Source organism: Glycine soja, chromosome 2, assembly GCF_004193775.1.
Source record: "Glycine soja cultivar W05 chromosome 2, ASM419377v2, whole genome shotgun sequence".
In the NCBI taxonomy this organism is placed as follows: domain Eukaryota; kingdom Viridiplantae; phylum Streptophyta; class Magnoliopsida; order Fabales; family Fabaceae; genus Glycine; species Glycine soja.
Window position 1 is genome coordinate 29,627,725 of NC_041003.1, and position 16,881 is coordinate 29,644,605.

The 16,881-nt window shown below is 29.7% G+C and overlaps 1 protein-coding gene across 2 annotated transcripts; it reads right to left on the reverse strand.

The window, feature by feature from the left end:
- Positions 1-11,656: 11,656 nt before the first annotated feature.
- On the reverse strand, positions 11,657-15,376 carry LOC114392283 (putative pentatricopeptide repeat-containing protein At3g13770, mitochondrial). Of its 2 annotated transcripts, XM_028353360.1 has the most exons (4): positions 14,760-15,376; positions 12,512-14,361; positions 12,346-12,407; positions 11,657-12,257 (listed from the first exon to the last, which is right to left on the reverse strand). In XM_028353360.1, exons 1-2 carry the CDS (start codon positions 15,217-15,219, stop codon positions 12,917-12,919), a joined length of 1,905 nt encoding a protein of 634 aa, XP_028209161.1. In that variant the 5' UTR covers positions 15,220-15,376; the 3' UTR covers positions 11,657-12,257; positions 12,346-12,407; positions 12,512-12,916. The 2 variants fall into 2 exon arrangements, with proteins under 2 accessions (XP_028209161.1, XP_028209156.1); XM_028353355.1 differs by having other exon boundaries at positions 12,346-14,361.
- Between the last annotated feature and the right edge of the window lie 1,505 nt (positions 15,377-16,881).

Genomic DNA, 16,881 nt, shown 5'->3' on the forward strand with positions numbered 1-16,881 from the left:
CATACATATATATCAAAACATCATTATTTAACCATCAATCAACATGGGCAGTTTTGCTTAAATTAAACATATCAAGATTTAGCATGATTTACAACAATTTCCTTCACAAACAACTACCTAAATGCGATAACCTAGTAGAACTACCCATTATAGCTCCCAAGAACCCAACACCCTCAGATTTCAAGTGAGGAGAAGTCCACCCTTACCTGGAATTGAAGGTCCCTTGATGTAGAGGTAGGTTCCTAGGCTCCAAAAATAGCTTTAGCTTGAAATTTTGTGTGGAATTGAAGAAGAATTTGCAGCTTGAAGAAGGCTAACAATGGTGATGGAGGAGCAAGAAGAAAACATAGGGGAAGAAGGAGAAGAGGCTGGAAATTTATGGAGGAAAGAGAGAGAAGGTCTTGCTTTTAACATTTTTTTTTTGTTTTTCTTTTCCTTTTTAATTGCATTTCCACATGCAATTTTGTGATTGGAGCAAAAAGGGGTCCACCTTTAATTTGACTTTGACCACATGCTCAGCCATAAAAGAAATATCTGGACCTTTTCGGATGCTGAAATCTTGCCTCGATTTGCATGCAGTCTCCCCGGTTCCAATTCTTCGCGTTTCTCTGCACCCGTCGGGGCCTGTTTTCAAAGATAGGCAATATATATATATATCAAAACACTCAGAATGAGGCCCTGAGCGTGGTTCAGAGATTGGTTTTGCTTAATTATTAATTGCACGCAAAACGATAATTTTTAGACTAATTAATTGCGATTAATCCATAACCATCCAATTACGGGTTACTCTTCGTTAATTAGTCTAACCCGCGTATTTTCCCCTGATGTACATATTTCTACCAAGAATATATATATATATATATATATATATATATATATATATATATATATATATATATATATATATATATATAATTATACACTGAATAATATATTTTATTAATTATTTAAATGTAATATTTACAAAAATTCCAGGTAGAAATTCCAGGATGTCACAACATCTTTGGTCAATGAAAGCTATTACTTAATCTTGCCCCTCTTCTTATGCAAGATAAGATCCTAAGTGAAGAATTTGTATAAACTTTTTGTTGATTGTGACTGCACTCTTTTGGAAGTAAGCATTTGCAAGTTTTAATCATCATGTGCACTTTAGTTCTCTGTTATTAGAATTCAATTCTATTAGTTTGTGTTGTTTTATATCTATATCTTAATTATAATTTTTTTATAATGAATTAATTATTGTTTATAAAATAAATTGTTTTATAAAATAATTTATAAGAGAAATTGAATATGTTGTCTGGATCTTTTAATTTTTTTTTGAAAAGCATTCTAAAACGGTTTTTTAGAAAACCGTCTTAGAATCCTACAATTATTTATTTTTTGTTTAAAAAAACATTCCAATACGGTTCTCTAAAAAACCATCTTAGATTGTAGGCATTCTAAGACGATTTTTCAAAAAACCGTCTTAGAATCCTAAATTTATTTTATTTTTAAAATAAATTATATTCTAAGAAGGTTATTTGAAAAACCATCTTAGAATGTTGTCATTCTAAGACGACTATTTTCCTGATAATTGTCTTAGAATGTGCAGCTTTTCTAAGGTAATTTTTTAAGAGCCACCGTAAAAAGTTAAAACTTTCTACGACGTTAGCTACAAAGACGGTTGAACCGTCTTTGAATGTGCCGTAAAATCGATGTAGAAACATCTTTTTGTAGTAGTGATATTCTTTCATTCTTTATTCTTTCTTAAGTTCTTTATTAATTCTTAAGCTATAAGAACAAGCTCTCAAAACACTCACAAATCTTAAGAAAATAGACTTATAGTTGAAACTATGTATACACATCTATAAGACGATTTCTAATCTTTGAACATGTAACCTTAAAACAAGTCTATTGATTTGTTCTAGAGCCAAAATTGGCTTGGTAGGAAACAATACTTTATTGTTTTTCAAGCTTTCTATAAGCTTGGTTTTAAGAACTAGAAGTGACAATGAACAATACTTGTATCTTGTTTAAAGATAGTGGAACTTGACGAATTAGTCAAGAATTGAGCATAGTTTCAATGGTAGAGACAAACCAGTATAAATTTTTTGCTTTCATTTATCTCTTTATTTATCCGTCTTATCTAAATGTATTTGAAAACTGCTTTTGAAATCATTTGTGAACTTGGTATTTTTTGTTTTCGAAACCATGATTTGTTAGGTTTCAAGTTTAAACCTCAGCTTCATCTTACATAAATATATCTGGCAATATTTTCATTGAAAAAGGTTTTTGGGAAAATTTTCATTATATACAATTTAACCCCATCCCTCTTCTTGTGTATTTTGCCTTTACAGTTATTATATGGTTTTTCAATTCCCAACTCCATTGATGTTCCAAGTGAGCAAAGTGTATGTACTTGACCATGTGAACAAGAAAAGTCCATGACATTTTTCACAGACTTTTATGGGGGATAACAATGGAGTGAGACACTTTTATTTCCTTATCATACTCTGTTTTTTGTTCTTTTTTCTAGGAAAAGGGTGATTTGAAATTAGTTATATAATGTGTAGTGATAAGTATCATAATCACATTACCAAATTTATAATAGTGTGATATGCACGATCAACTTATTGGATGGTGATAGGTTTTCAACTGATACAATGAAAAGATTTAAAAAAGAATAAAGGCAATGTAAGGTAGGTATTCAAGAGGCCTTTCCTTTCTCAACAACTTCTAAGTAAAATCTTAATTGCTAACTACCTTCTATTTTCTCTCCATTTATAAACTATTCTGTCACAAATGTATTTCCCTCTCTATTAGCCTTTACATATACTCTCTTAATTATGGGCTTCCTATCAGATAACAAGGGAATTCCTATAAATGAGTCTTAGTTTGTGCTTTTATTTACTGGATGTAACAATGTCATGAAAACATACATATCATATATTTAAAATTACATTTCTTCAACTAGAATTATACTAGCATAACATGCTCGGGATAATTCTCTTTTTTAATTGCAAACATTGTCACTAGATACATCCAAGGTCTTGTCAACACTTACAATAGTGGAATGGAGTGTCTGACTTTGGATAGAAGAAGAAGAAGAAGAAGAAGAAGAAGAAGAAGAAGAAGAAGGGGGAGGAGGAGGAGGAGGAAGAGAAGGAGCATGATGATGAAAAACAAGGCCAAGGAGATTTTTGAAGAAGGAGAAGAAGAATAAGAAGAAGATGATGACGAGAAAAAACATTGTTTAACTTTTTTCTGCCTTATTTGATATTTGGTTAATAGTTAAATATATATGAGCATGATGAAGGTTAAAAATTAGTGAATTTGAATATAATTAAGTGAACTAAATCATATTATCTTTAATCAACTACTTTGAATAAACCTAATTTAAAAATATATATTATTAACTAAATTATGATTATCAAAATTTTATATTAAATATAACTAATATGAGCAATTTAATTCTTTATTAAATAAAAATAAATTCGTTAATAAAATAAGAATGACCATATTTTGACATATAATATTCTTATGATTTGAACAAAATAATCAAATTCTAAATAATTGATATTTTAAAACATTCTTTGGTAATATATTTTATTAATTTTGGTAAATAATTATTAGTTATAAAATCTAAGAATTATCTAAATATATACTTTTACCAAAAAAAATTAAATATTAATAGTTTTGAAAATATATTTTCCTGGTTGAAGCAAACCAAACAAATTCACATTTAATGAAAAAAAATACAGTAAAGAAAAAGCAAATTATTAAAAAATATAAATAGAAAAGAGAGTAACTATTTGCTTAAGAAAGTGATCTCAATTAATATGATAAAAACTCTAGATGAAATTAATAATAAAAACTAAAAATCAATGTATATAGAATACAAATCAAATCCGACAATTATAATTAAAACAAAAAAGAAATTCAATTGTATTGTAAGTAATGCAACAATTTTACAAACACAATCAAACGAAAAATAAATATGAAAAAGGAGAGAAGACAACACAAATAAGGAGACTCATTAAATTCTAATTTACCAATAATCATTTACCTGTATCCAAAATCTTGTTACAGTTAAAATCATGTGATCTTGAAAGTGTGAAATGGAGGAATGAAGGAATTATGAGAGCTTTAATCTCTTTTATTTGAACATCAAACCTGTAAAAACATATCTTTATCTTTATATATTAAAAAGAAAGATGATGCAAAGACTAAAAGTCACAATATGAAGTTAAAACATGATATTTATAAAGTTTATGTAATGAAGATTAGTTATATCAATAATTTATAATTGTATTTATATATTATTATTATTATGTATGGATTAATCATTGTTTGAATTAATAGTACAATAAAGCAATTTTATAAAAAAAATATCACTCAGTTATGTAGTATTTCTTTTATATATATATTACAATTAAATAGTAATATAATTATACAGTTATTTTAATATTCCACATATGACATGTATAATATATAAAGAGAGAGGGAGAGAGTTCATTCTATTTTTTAAATTTTAGAAAAACTTGATGTTGGTTGTATTTTTAGAACTAAGCAAAAATGCATAATAGAAACAAAAGCGGAATAAACTAAATCAAAATTACCTCCTGTCATTACAATTGTGAAGAGTTGCTGTTTTTTATTCTTCTAAGCTTTCACTCTCTCATACTAAACGGAATATTAGATTTTTTTTAAGGATGGAGCTTAGGACTAACAATTTTTATTTATAGACACTTTATAGATATTCTACCATCAAGATTGTATTTAGTAGTCACTATCACTATAACGATAGTGATTGAAAGTCTGAATTTACAAATTCAAAAATGTTTTAACCACAAAATATAATTAAACATGATTTTATTGGTTTTAATAATTAAAAAATTGTAACAAATAGTTTTTACAATTTTAATCTTTTAATATTTTCAAAATCGTGCAAAGGAAATTATTTCATACAAAACATATCAATTATTAATTATACTTTGGAATGATACTTAATTATGTTGAATTATATATTATTTTACTGAAATGCCGATAATATTTTTTTGGAATTATTTTTTTCATTTGAGCGTCTAACTATTTAACTAACTAAATTATCTTTTTTTATAAAAAAACTAATAAGAAATTATTAAAAAACTGAAAAAAAAATAATTGAATTAAATTCTCATTCCATTATTAGGGTAATTAAATTATGAACGGAAAAAAGTTTAAACCAAAATTTTAAAATCTTAATTTGAGTTGGTATTCTACAAAAAGAAAAAATACATGTTTTATGCAGCAAAATTAATAGAAAAAATTGCATGGTTAAAATTTAAGTGTTCATAAAGATTATTATCAATTGAAAGAAACTCACCAAAAGACATTGATACAGGCATTTTTTTAATCTAAATCTGAGTCGCTATTTTTAAAAATTATATTAAATCATACAGATTATTTCAAAATTTATTTATTGGCATTGAGATGAAATATAAGTTGATAATTTTAAGAGTTTCTTTTTCTTGATATGGTCATTCTTTTTTATCAAATTTTTTCGTGCATTTTAAATTCTTATCCCTTTCCACATCTATGGCCAATTAAAACCTAATGTTTTTTTCTTCTTTCATTAACTCAAAAAAAAAAAATATTTCCACAAGTATCTTCAACTACTTTCTTTTTTATATTCAAAGATTTTGTTATAGATTATTTCATATACGTGTCATATATGTCAAATGAAACCCCCTCCATATACCTGGCAAAAAGCCTTCTTCATACATGAAGGTCCCCTTCTAGATGTCATAAAGTTTCTTTCATATACATGTCATCAAAATCCTATCCAAATCATATACTCAATTTGGTTAACAACCCAATGGAAAAGGAAGTTTATAATTTTATTAGTGAGACAAATTCAACTGATCACTACTAGAAAATAGGTTTTTTACATCGGTTATTAATCGATATTGAAATTATCAACGTTAAAGTATTAACGTTAACATCAATTATTTAAAAACTGATGTTAAAACTATCGACGTTAAAGTATCAATGTTAACATCAATGTTAACATCATTTTTTATTAAGGACTTTTAACATCGATTCATTTTAAAAAATCGATGTTATTTTCTTCTCACCAACATTGATTTTCAGAAAAAATCGATGTTGTTTCTTGAATTTTTTAATATCATGTCTATTTTTTTTAATTACAACCTATAATTATTCATATGACAACTTATCATTCATTCAAAGTTGTATAAAACTCATAAAATAAACTAAATTTATAAACAAAATATATCACCAAGACTTATAAACAAAAATTTACAAAAACTAATATGTCACTAAGAGTTCTAAACAAAATATAGCATGCATCAAGAGTACTTATAAATAAAAATTTCCCACAAATGTGTTTAGGATGTTCCAATTCCCACAAAATATATGTCACCAAAACTTAGAAACAAAAATTTACAGATTGATAATACTATATTATAATGTACTTTAATTACAAAAAAATCCAAAATAAAACAAAGTTAGAAGTTGCATTTGGGAACTCAAATAATTTGAGTTCCAACTTCCAAATTTTGTGATTGTGCAAAAGTCCTCCATCCATTTCCTATTTTTGTAGTCTTCCTCCAATGATTATAAACTATCCTAAGCTTCATAATCCTTTTCAAGTTCAGATGGGTGAATCTTGCAGCTTTCATAAACGAGTACGTGGTACTCAACACATCCTGAAATTAACATTAAATTGATATTAGATATGCATATGATTTCAAAATTTGACAGATAAAAGTGTTTAATTACTCACCAAACTATTACAGTCACTTTGTACTTAGCATGACTTTAAAAGTGACTGAGTTAGGAACTTGGTGGTACAAGGGGTGTCATTTAGGATAAGCTTTTTGGTTCAGAGTTGTTTTTGAAGATAGTGAGGAAGAGAGCACTTTGTCCAAAATGGGTAATGGTCACTTGATGATTTCTAGTGAGTCCATAAAAATCTCTGAGTTTTATGCATCCAGCCAATAGAGCTAGGCTCGCCAAATCTTAGTTGTATGTAATAGAGTGCATGTTGTCATTTCTATTTAACGGATGCCAACTATGCTCTAGTTCATCCTTCCATCTTACAACAAATGACCTACTAACTTCACCATAAGGTTCCATTTAACAAGTAAACTAATATAAACAAATATGTTATATCATGTCATGTTTATTTGAGAATAGTCTTGAAATTTCTAACCTGATCCATAATATGAACTGTGTTGAACATTTCCTCAGGTTTTTTTTGTTAATCTTCATCATTGTCTTAGCCATTTCCTTCTAGTTCTGTTGATCTTCATCCATTATTTCTAAACTCAATTTACAATATTAAAGTTACTATTAAGAATAAATATGCATGTTTACCTACTAGTAGTAAACCAACACATATGAGTTTGGTTGAGTATATGCCACAAAGTTGAAAGACACAGTAGTGCATAAACCCATTTTTGAAAACCAAGAATGATATTCCTATCACGAAAAAAATTTGGGGGCCTAAGACTGTGGCAGAATTCTCACACTAGCACAAAGTTTCGTTAACAAACATTTTCATGACCAAACACATAAATAAAACTAACCTTTGGTGACTGAGAACCAGACTGAGTAGAGCTGTGAGTGAGAGCGAGAACAAGAGGGTGAGAGTGAAAGCAAGAACGAGAGCACAAAATGAGAACATGGTGGTGACACGACGGGCACATCACACCGTGAGGAGTTGAATCACAGTGAGAGAGCGAGAGTGAGAGTCGCAAGGTAGAGGAGGAGAACACGAGAACTGAAATGATACAAAAAGGGTTTGGGTGCGAGAACCCTTCTTTTATAAAAAAAATCCAACAATTTTAAAAAAAACCGATATTGATACCCCCTCTTAACATCGGTTTTAAAAAACCCAATGTTAATGATGACATCTTATTTATAAAAATGACACCGCGTATTTTTTAACATCAATTTTTGTCATAACCGATATTAACATGGCGATGTTAAAAGTTAATTTTTTTAGCCGTGAATCATTTGGAAATGAGTCTTTTACTATTGAAAATGAAAATGAAAATGCTAATTGTTTATAGAAATGAATAATCAATGCATATTAATCAAATATAGATTACCTTAAACAAAATCCAAATATAAATTGAATTGAATATATTAGTAACTTATATATAGTTATTTATAAACATTACATTAATAGTTTTTGTTTCTTGTCGTAAAAACTATTATTGTTATTGCATTAAGTATAATTGAATTGTACCATGACATTATATACAAATACAAGTATAATTGAATTGAATCCCTTTCAAAAAAAGAAAAAAAGTATAATTGAATTTTGGTAAATACTATTTTTTTTAATCAAAATCATCCTCACATTTCTAAACAAACTTCTTTATCTATAATCGACATAATCAAGCATCTTAAAAACAAAATTGTCAATATGTTTTAAAAACACTCATGTTGTCTAATGACTCTAATCATTTTTAGCTCCTCAAATGAAAAATTAAGGTTGTTTGTCAATGAAAATTGCTATTTTCAAAATAAATAAATAGAAATGTCATTTTGTACCGCTCTTATTGGTGTATCACCATTTCATTATTGTGAACTTCCAGCATATTACTTCTTTCTAACAAGGCTAGACTTCAATTTGATTGATCAAATCAGGAGAACATAACGACAATCACACAAAAAGTAGTTATATTGTTGATATTTTTGTCATGTAAAATGTGTCTAAGTTAGGCAAAATTACCAAATTGGGTTCCTTTTACAAATTAATTATCAGAATGAGTCTGTTTCATTATTATTTACCAAGGGGGTCTATTATTTTACTACAAAGCACTTACCTGAGGGGCGCGTTCCACCAGAAGGCGACACGTGGCGTGACTTGACAAGTTGACAGGGGACGATGAGACAGGGGGGGAAGTGGTGGCCTGGCAGGCATGATCACTAGTGGTGGCCTGCCAGGCGCTACCAGTAGTGGTGGCTTGCCAGGCGCGACCACTAGTGGTAGCCTGTCCGGCGCGTCCACTGGTGGTTAGGCCCAGGCACTTCCCTCTTTCCTATAAAATCCCTTCTCCTCCGTTTCATTTTCATTACGAAATCGTTGAAGTGAGCTGAATTGAATCTGACTTGTTGCTGTTATATGCATTAGTGTTGAAGCGCTTTATATCGGTTAGAAATTTTGCTCAAAACTAGTAAATATTTTTTTATCTTCAATACATTATAACATTAATTAATATTTATTTTGTTGATGATAATAATGATTATATTTTGTAAGTGCATAAACAAATTGACACGAACTATAAAATGAAATAGTAATTTTGTTTATATTTTTTGTGTGATAATTAGTAATTTTTGGTAACTTAATAATTTAATTTTTGGTTATAATTATGTTATATTTGTTTGTTGATGACAATAATTATTTATTGTAGTAGTTTTTATGTCCAACACATTATTATTATTATTAGTTAAGCTCATAATTATTGATGTTGTTGGTATATTTTTTTAATAGCCAAAATTTATACATAGACATTAAAAATAAATGTCGATTGTTTTGCGTCATGAGTGTGCGAAGTAGGAAATTGTTGTGACAGTAATTTAATTTATTTAGAGTAATTTGTTGTTGTTAATTTATTTTAGGTTAATAATTTATGTTATGTTAATATATTTTTTATATTATTGTTTGTTGACGACATTAATTATTTATTGTAGGTATATTTTTGAAAAATGAAACGGAGGAAAAGGGATTTTATAGGGAAGAGGGAAGTGTCTGGGGCCCACCACTAGTAAATGCATCTGGCAGGCCACCACTACTGGTAACGCCTGGCAGGCCACGACTACTGGTAGCGTCTGGCAGGCCACCACTTCCCCCTTGTCGCCTTCTGGTGGAACGTGCCCCTCAGGTAAGCGCTTTGTAGTAAAATAATAGACCCCCCTGGTAAATAATAATGAAACAGACTCATTCTGGTAATTAATTTGTAAAAGGGACCCAATTTGATGATTTTGCCATCTAAGTTATATAACTTATACATAATTTTGACCAACTTGTTTCAAGAGGAGTAGAAGAATTCATTTAAAAGCGATTAAAATGTGGTCTAAAATTCAAGAAGATGAGTGCATTATCGAAGGGAATTATTTCTATTGGGATTGACAGTCCCAATAACTTCCTTAAAGCACTTGGACTACAAACACTCAAAATGTGATCTTTTCTATGATCGAAGCATCATTTAGCAATATCATTGTAGCCATGTTGAAATTGTAAAATTCGACCGTTAGTATTAAAAGTTTATAAATAAGATCTCTGACTATCAATTTTTGAGGGGTTGAAACACTATCACTTAATTCCTTAAACACCCATAACGCCTACCGTTGAAATTGGCTACAAGTTTAGCATGTTATCGTTATGTATTCACTTCTCATTTTTTATTCATTCATGTCTATTATTTGATTGCATTTTTTCTGAACCCTTTATTTTTCCAATTTACATTTCTATTTACTTTTGAAATTAATATTGAAATATAATAATTATCGAAATTGACTTTTTAGTCGAAAACAATATTATTATATTTACTTACAAATTATATTACAAACCTTCATACAATATTACGATAATTATCTATGAATATCTTCATCGAAATCACTATTATTGTATGTATTAAGTATTAAACAATTATGTGATAAGTTGAAAAATATGAACTTGCTTGTTTGATTAAAAAGAACTCATAATCAAGAATAGATTTTACGTTTTATTTTAAACATTTATTTATTAATAGAATCATTAAGTGAAAATTACTTGATTGATTTAAAATATATTCCTTTCAAGGAGTAAATACAATTTTCACAATTAACAATTGTAAAAAAAAGTTGGTTAATATAAATTATAATGGATAAAATGTGTTTGAGATCCCATATTAATTTCATTCTCATAATTTTTTTCATATTAATTTAGTTCTTGTAAAAATAAAAAATTATATATTTTTGTTGTTCTTTAATGGTAATTATGTTAGATGGCAATTTGATGTGATTAAAAGATTTTCAAATGTAATTTGATTACAAATGAATTTAATAATTTATGGCGGTTAAAAAACTCTTAAATGAATTAAATACTTTTTGGGAGCTAAAAATCTCCAAAAATTATAATTTTTCATCACATCCACGACGATTTTCTCATATTTTCCAATGATATTAGGAAGAAAGATGAAGTGATAGTGAGTTTTGATGTCTTTGGAGTGTGCTCAGGAAGATAGAAAAAAAAATACTTAAGTCTATTAGTAAAAAAAATAAAGTTATCATTAAAGATCAATAAAAATATGTTTTATTTTACATAGATTAAATTAATACAAAATATTTTATGAGAACAAAATAAATACTTTTTAAATTTTATAGGTACTCAAACATATTTAACCCAATTATAATTAGATAAAAGATTATTAACCTTTTCCCTTTTTTTTCTACATGTTCTTTACGACATTTCTCAATTTCGCTTTTTATTCTTTTTAGAACACCTATATTTTAACACCAAAGGATTTAGGAGTGACTTTTCAAGTAAATTGTTCTTTTTAATATTTTGTCAATTTTCAAAAACTGATTAAGTTGTCAATTTTTAAAAACTGATTAAGTCTGCATATTGTTTTATGTATTTTCAAGTGCGACATGTAATATGACAACTCTCATCAAATAATGATCCTTCCTCAAACAATTCAATGACTTTCTAATATGATAATCGAATCATACAAGTACTGATTTAAAGGCAGAGTTGGTCATAAAAAGGAAACCAGTCTGCTGCAAATAAGGAACAAAATCAATAAAAAAAACTTAATTACTGTTTTCGTCCTCAAATTCGAGACACTGCTTTTCTCAATCATTGACATTTAAATTTTCTTTTTTTATTCTCTGAATTTTCACAAAATATTATTTTAGTCATTCTCATGATAAATTGACAATTTGTGGTGGTTTTAAGCCATCATAAACTAATTTTTATTTTTACCGGTAGAATTTACATTTTAAAACCTTCACTAAATATCAATTTATTATCTGTGAATTAAAAAAAGTAATTTTACAAAATTTAGGATTAAAAAAGAAAATTTAAATGTTAGGGACTAAACAATGCAGGACTCTCAAATTGAAGGACTAAAACAACAATTAAACCATAAAAAATATCTGTTTTAACCTGATTGGCATTCAGATCGGATTACAATCTGATTCGGATGCAGATTTTACTACAAAATCATATCAAATAATAACTCAGACAGGAACAGTTTCAGCATCTATTGAGCAAAACCCTACAAGAAAATAAGAAAAAACAAATGAAAATATAAGATTAAAAATCATGGAATAGAAATCAACAAAATCAAGATGAGATATGAATACCTGGATAGGCAAAAGAATTCCTCAATGAGAATGATGCGCCAGGCCATACAGAGATGAAAGAGCTATCAGATATAAAGGTGAAGCTGTGAGAGCATTATCGAGAAAGTAACAGGCAAATCCATGGCAGAAAAGATATACATTCTAGGTCAAGTTGATCGGGGCTCACAGGGAGAGAAGGAAGAGCAAGGAATTTCCAAAATTCCTCCTTTGTAGGCGTAATTTTGAATTCCTTGTTTTTTGAGTAGAGAAACATCCATCAAAGTGTTGAGCATTTTATTTCTTTTGCAATAAAGTATCCAAATGAAGTATTTTAATGTACCATTTTGATTCCAATTAAAACTTACACTCCACTCATAATTACCAATCCAAACAACAGTCAATCCTGGTCAGTCAATATCACTTGTTCGCTTCTACAATCTTCTTTTGATTCCCTTTTTCTTTATGGAATTGCATACTACCATTAAATTGTGAGCTGATTTCAGTATCAGAACAGATAAAAGACCAAAGCCCAAGAGCCTGCTTTTTTTCATGCACCTTAGAGGTTCATTAAGTGTTCTCTATCAAGATCTTCTCACCAGTAATCTCCACAGGAGCATTTTCCTCCAACAATTCGATGAAACCGATTTTTATCCCTCAAAGACACTTCTCTACCATAAATCTTTGAGGTATATTTAGCAAAATTATGGCAATCAACACAAATACGGAGATTTTTTATTACACGGATTGGCACACTTTCAGGGGTAGCAATTAGCCCAAAAGTCAAAGCCAACTTTTCACTGTGGCTTAGAAGTATCTTCTCCTTTTGCTCTTCATCCACATCATGCAAAACGCAACTCAAATCAGGAACATAACCAGCTTCTTTAAACCTGGCTGATAATTCCTGTACTTTTGCAGATACTTCTTCTCTTCTAGGATGAGAACAATCACTAGCATGGAAAGTGTGAAGTACTTGATCAAGCTCTATCCAGCTTCTTCCTGGCTCTTTTGTTACAGCCTTCTTCAACATCAGGTTCCTTAGTGATCTTACATCTTCCCATCTTCCTGCCGAAGCATATAAATTAGACAGGATAACATAATTGCCAGCATTTTCAGGCTCAATTTGTAGAAGCTGATGACCCACAAATTCACCAATATCAAGATTTGAATGAACACTGCAAGCACCTAAAAGGCAACCCCATATAGCAGCTGATGGTTCAAAAGGCATCTTCTTGACAAACTCGAAAGCTGCTTCTACTCGACCCGCACGACCAAGCATATCAACAACACACCCATAGTGCTTGGAGTCTGGCTGAACACTAATTTTCCCGCTGGTCATATCATAAAAAATATCCATTCCCTTATCCTCTAGTCCTCCATGACTGCAACCAGATAACACAGCCAAAACAGTGACACTGTCTGGTTTGACTTTGTTTTCATCTATCATTAAATTGAAAAGCTCAAGCACTTCTCTTCCCTCCCCATGTTTGCTATACCCAACTAACATCGCATTCCAAGAGATAACAGTTCTTTCATGCAAGGTATCAAATATTCTTCTTGCATACGTGAGGTTTCCACATTTTGAGTACATGTCAATCAAAGAGTTTTGAAGAACCACATATGAGGGAACTTCAGAGCGAAGAAGATGGTTGTGCACTTGCTTGCCATGATCTAGAGCAGCAAGCCCAGAAAGTGCAGTTAAAACACTAGTATAAGTAACATAATTTGATTGCATTCCTTCTCTTTGCAACCGGCGAAATAGCTCCAATGCCTCTTCATCCAGACCCAGTTGAGCATATCCAGAGATAATGGCAGTACAAGAAACTACATCTCTTTCAGGCAAGCATTGAAATATGCCTCGAGCTTCATGAATTTTACCATCTTTGGCATACATATCAAGGAGTGAGCTTCCAACATAAACATGTGCTTCGTAATTTAATTTTATGATATGAGAGTGGATTTGCCTCCCTAAGACAAAACCCGAAGAACCTATACATGAAGTAAGCACGGTAGCAAAAGTGAACTCATTAGGTTCTGTACCTGCAAAAAAGCATAGCTACTGTCAACACAGAGAAACCATTGACACGAGTAAACCAAAAACAAAAGTCTCAACCCAGCACACTAACTTAAAAACAAAAATATCCATCTTCTGGTTTCTCCTTATAAACAAGCTTGTCATAGGCTCAATAGGTTCCTCCAATTCAATGAAGGTCCTAGTCACCATTATTGACAATCAACTCCTTTTCAAAAGAATCATAATATATGAAAATTTAACTTACCAACTTGGGCGTAACAAATGCAACACACCTTCTCCGAATAAAACCAAAACTTAATAAAGCATTCATAAATCAATATTAGTTCCTTCCATTCCACAATTACCAACAATAATCACCACTCTCATTATGAACTTGTACAAAGTACAAACAAACCAAGAATACCTGATCTTAGCATCTGCACAAAAAGACTCAATGCTTGAGAGGCATACCCTCTCTGGGAATAAGCTGATATCATAGCCGTCCACGACACCACATTCCTCTCCGGCATTACATCAAACACGTGCCGAGCATCTCTCAAAGAGTCACACTTAACATAAAACACGATCAACCTTGTTCTTAGATACACACAAGGAAGATAGTGAGTTTTGATCATGTGGGCATGCACTCTCTGCCCTTCTCTGATGGCCCTTTTCCTCAGGCACTCGTTTAGGACTGTGTTGTAGTCTTGGAAGTTCGTGTCAAGGCCTCGAAGGGCCATATGTAGAAGGGCTTCTCGTAGACGTGTGTCATGGATATGAATGTTGAGAACGTGGTGTGAGTTAGAAGGGAAAGTAGATAAAAGACGCGGTTTTTGGAAGATGGCTTTGTGTGTGGAAGATAAGACATGTTTTGTGCGAAGCATGCTTCGGAAACAACTAGGAGAAGATGACGAGGTCGAAGGTTTTCAATTCTAATTTTGTAAGCAGAGGTGGTAGCAACTGCAACGGAGACCAAAGTGCAACATTCTCGGAGTCGAAACTACTTGTGCTTATGAATCTTTTACTTGTAGTATATAGCAGAATTTTTTAAGGGTTGAATTAATCTCCATATATTTTCAATTTTTTTTACGATAGTAACTATTTTAAATAATTGTACTAAAATAATTATGATAAAAATCAATTTTATTTTTTTCACTTATTATTTTAAAGTTAAAAATGTAATTTTCAATTTTCTGCTTATTTGTAAGGATAAAAGAGTAAATATTAGTGCATATCATTAACATTATACACAAATTTGGAAATTTCCCCAATCAATACCAATTTGTGCTAATTAATATCTTTTAAATTGATTCAGATTTTAACTATCTTTTAAAAAAGAATATATTATGAGTGTTAATCTTTATATATATAGAAAAGATTATTAAGAATTATATAAACATATACATGGGCGTGCTAATTTTGACAGAATATATCTTAATATATACAAATCCACTTAAGTCTAACGCATTTGTTCCTTCTTAAATCTTCAGGTAACTTACCAAATTAAATTTGTAACTCTTTACATATTTAAAATTGTAACTCCTTAGATATAACTTACTAATACTAACTCTTAGCCTTTTTATTGTCACTCAATCATTCCTTAAACATAATTTACTACTAATAATTCCTAACCTCTCCCTCCTATTTCTCCTTCCTTCTATCTATCTATATATAAGAGTTCATAATTTTAACTATTTTTTTATTCACCTCTTTGCTTTTGACAGTCACTTTTTTTTAAGGTTTAGTTATATTGATTTTCTTAAAATATTTGATTTAGTTTTTGTTCATCTGATACATGGTCCATGAATTTTTAACATAAGTTTCAATGTTTTATTTGTTCCATACTTTGAGAATTAGAATTATACTCTATGAAAGGTCTAACATCAAATTGATAAAATTAAATCAATTTTAAATTCCTACTTTTTTTATACTACCTATAACTTCTTATTGTTTTCTTTTTCTTTTATACATTACTTTTTATTGTTTCCAGAGGAGACAAAACTTTGAAAATGTGGTAATGAAGCATTTAAAAATAGAATTTCTGACATTAATTCCAATATTTTATTTGTTCTCATACTTAGACAAATATAATTATACTTTCTGAAAGGTATGACAAACAAATTGATAAAATTAACCGTTTCACATTCCTACTTTTTCGTATACTACCTATAACTTGCTTCCTATTTATTGTTTATTAAGGTTTAAAATAAAATGAATACGAGGGAATATTAGTTTCGGTAAATTGATCTAAACACATCTTTAAAATGTATTTGCTTATAAAAAATACTTAGAACCATATTGAATTTTTTTAGAGGAAATAAAGTTATTTCATTTTCATTAATGATAACCTCAAGAACATGAGAATGAATGCAATCAAAATCATGAGAGAAAGCATGTAATCTTGATGTCCTTGCTAACATGTGAGCCACAAGATTTGTTTGTCTCTTAGATAAACTCACCTTGGAGTTTCGAACAAGTATAAGTAAATTATTACAATGTGTTAAAATAGAGCTAAAACCAGAGACACCCTTTCTTTTGCTGTGTAG

Coding starts and splice junctions, on each gene's coding strand:
- LOC114392283 (XM_028353360.1), bottom strand. CDS start 15,219: ATGCTTCGCACAAAACATGTCTTATCTTCCACACACAAAGCCATCTTC. Junction 14,362..14,759: donor TGTGCAGATGCTAAGATCAG/GTATTCTTGGTT, acceptor GCTTTTTTGCAG/GTACAGAACCTAATGAGTTC.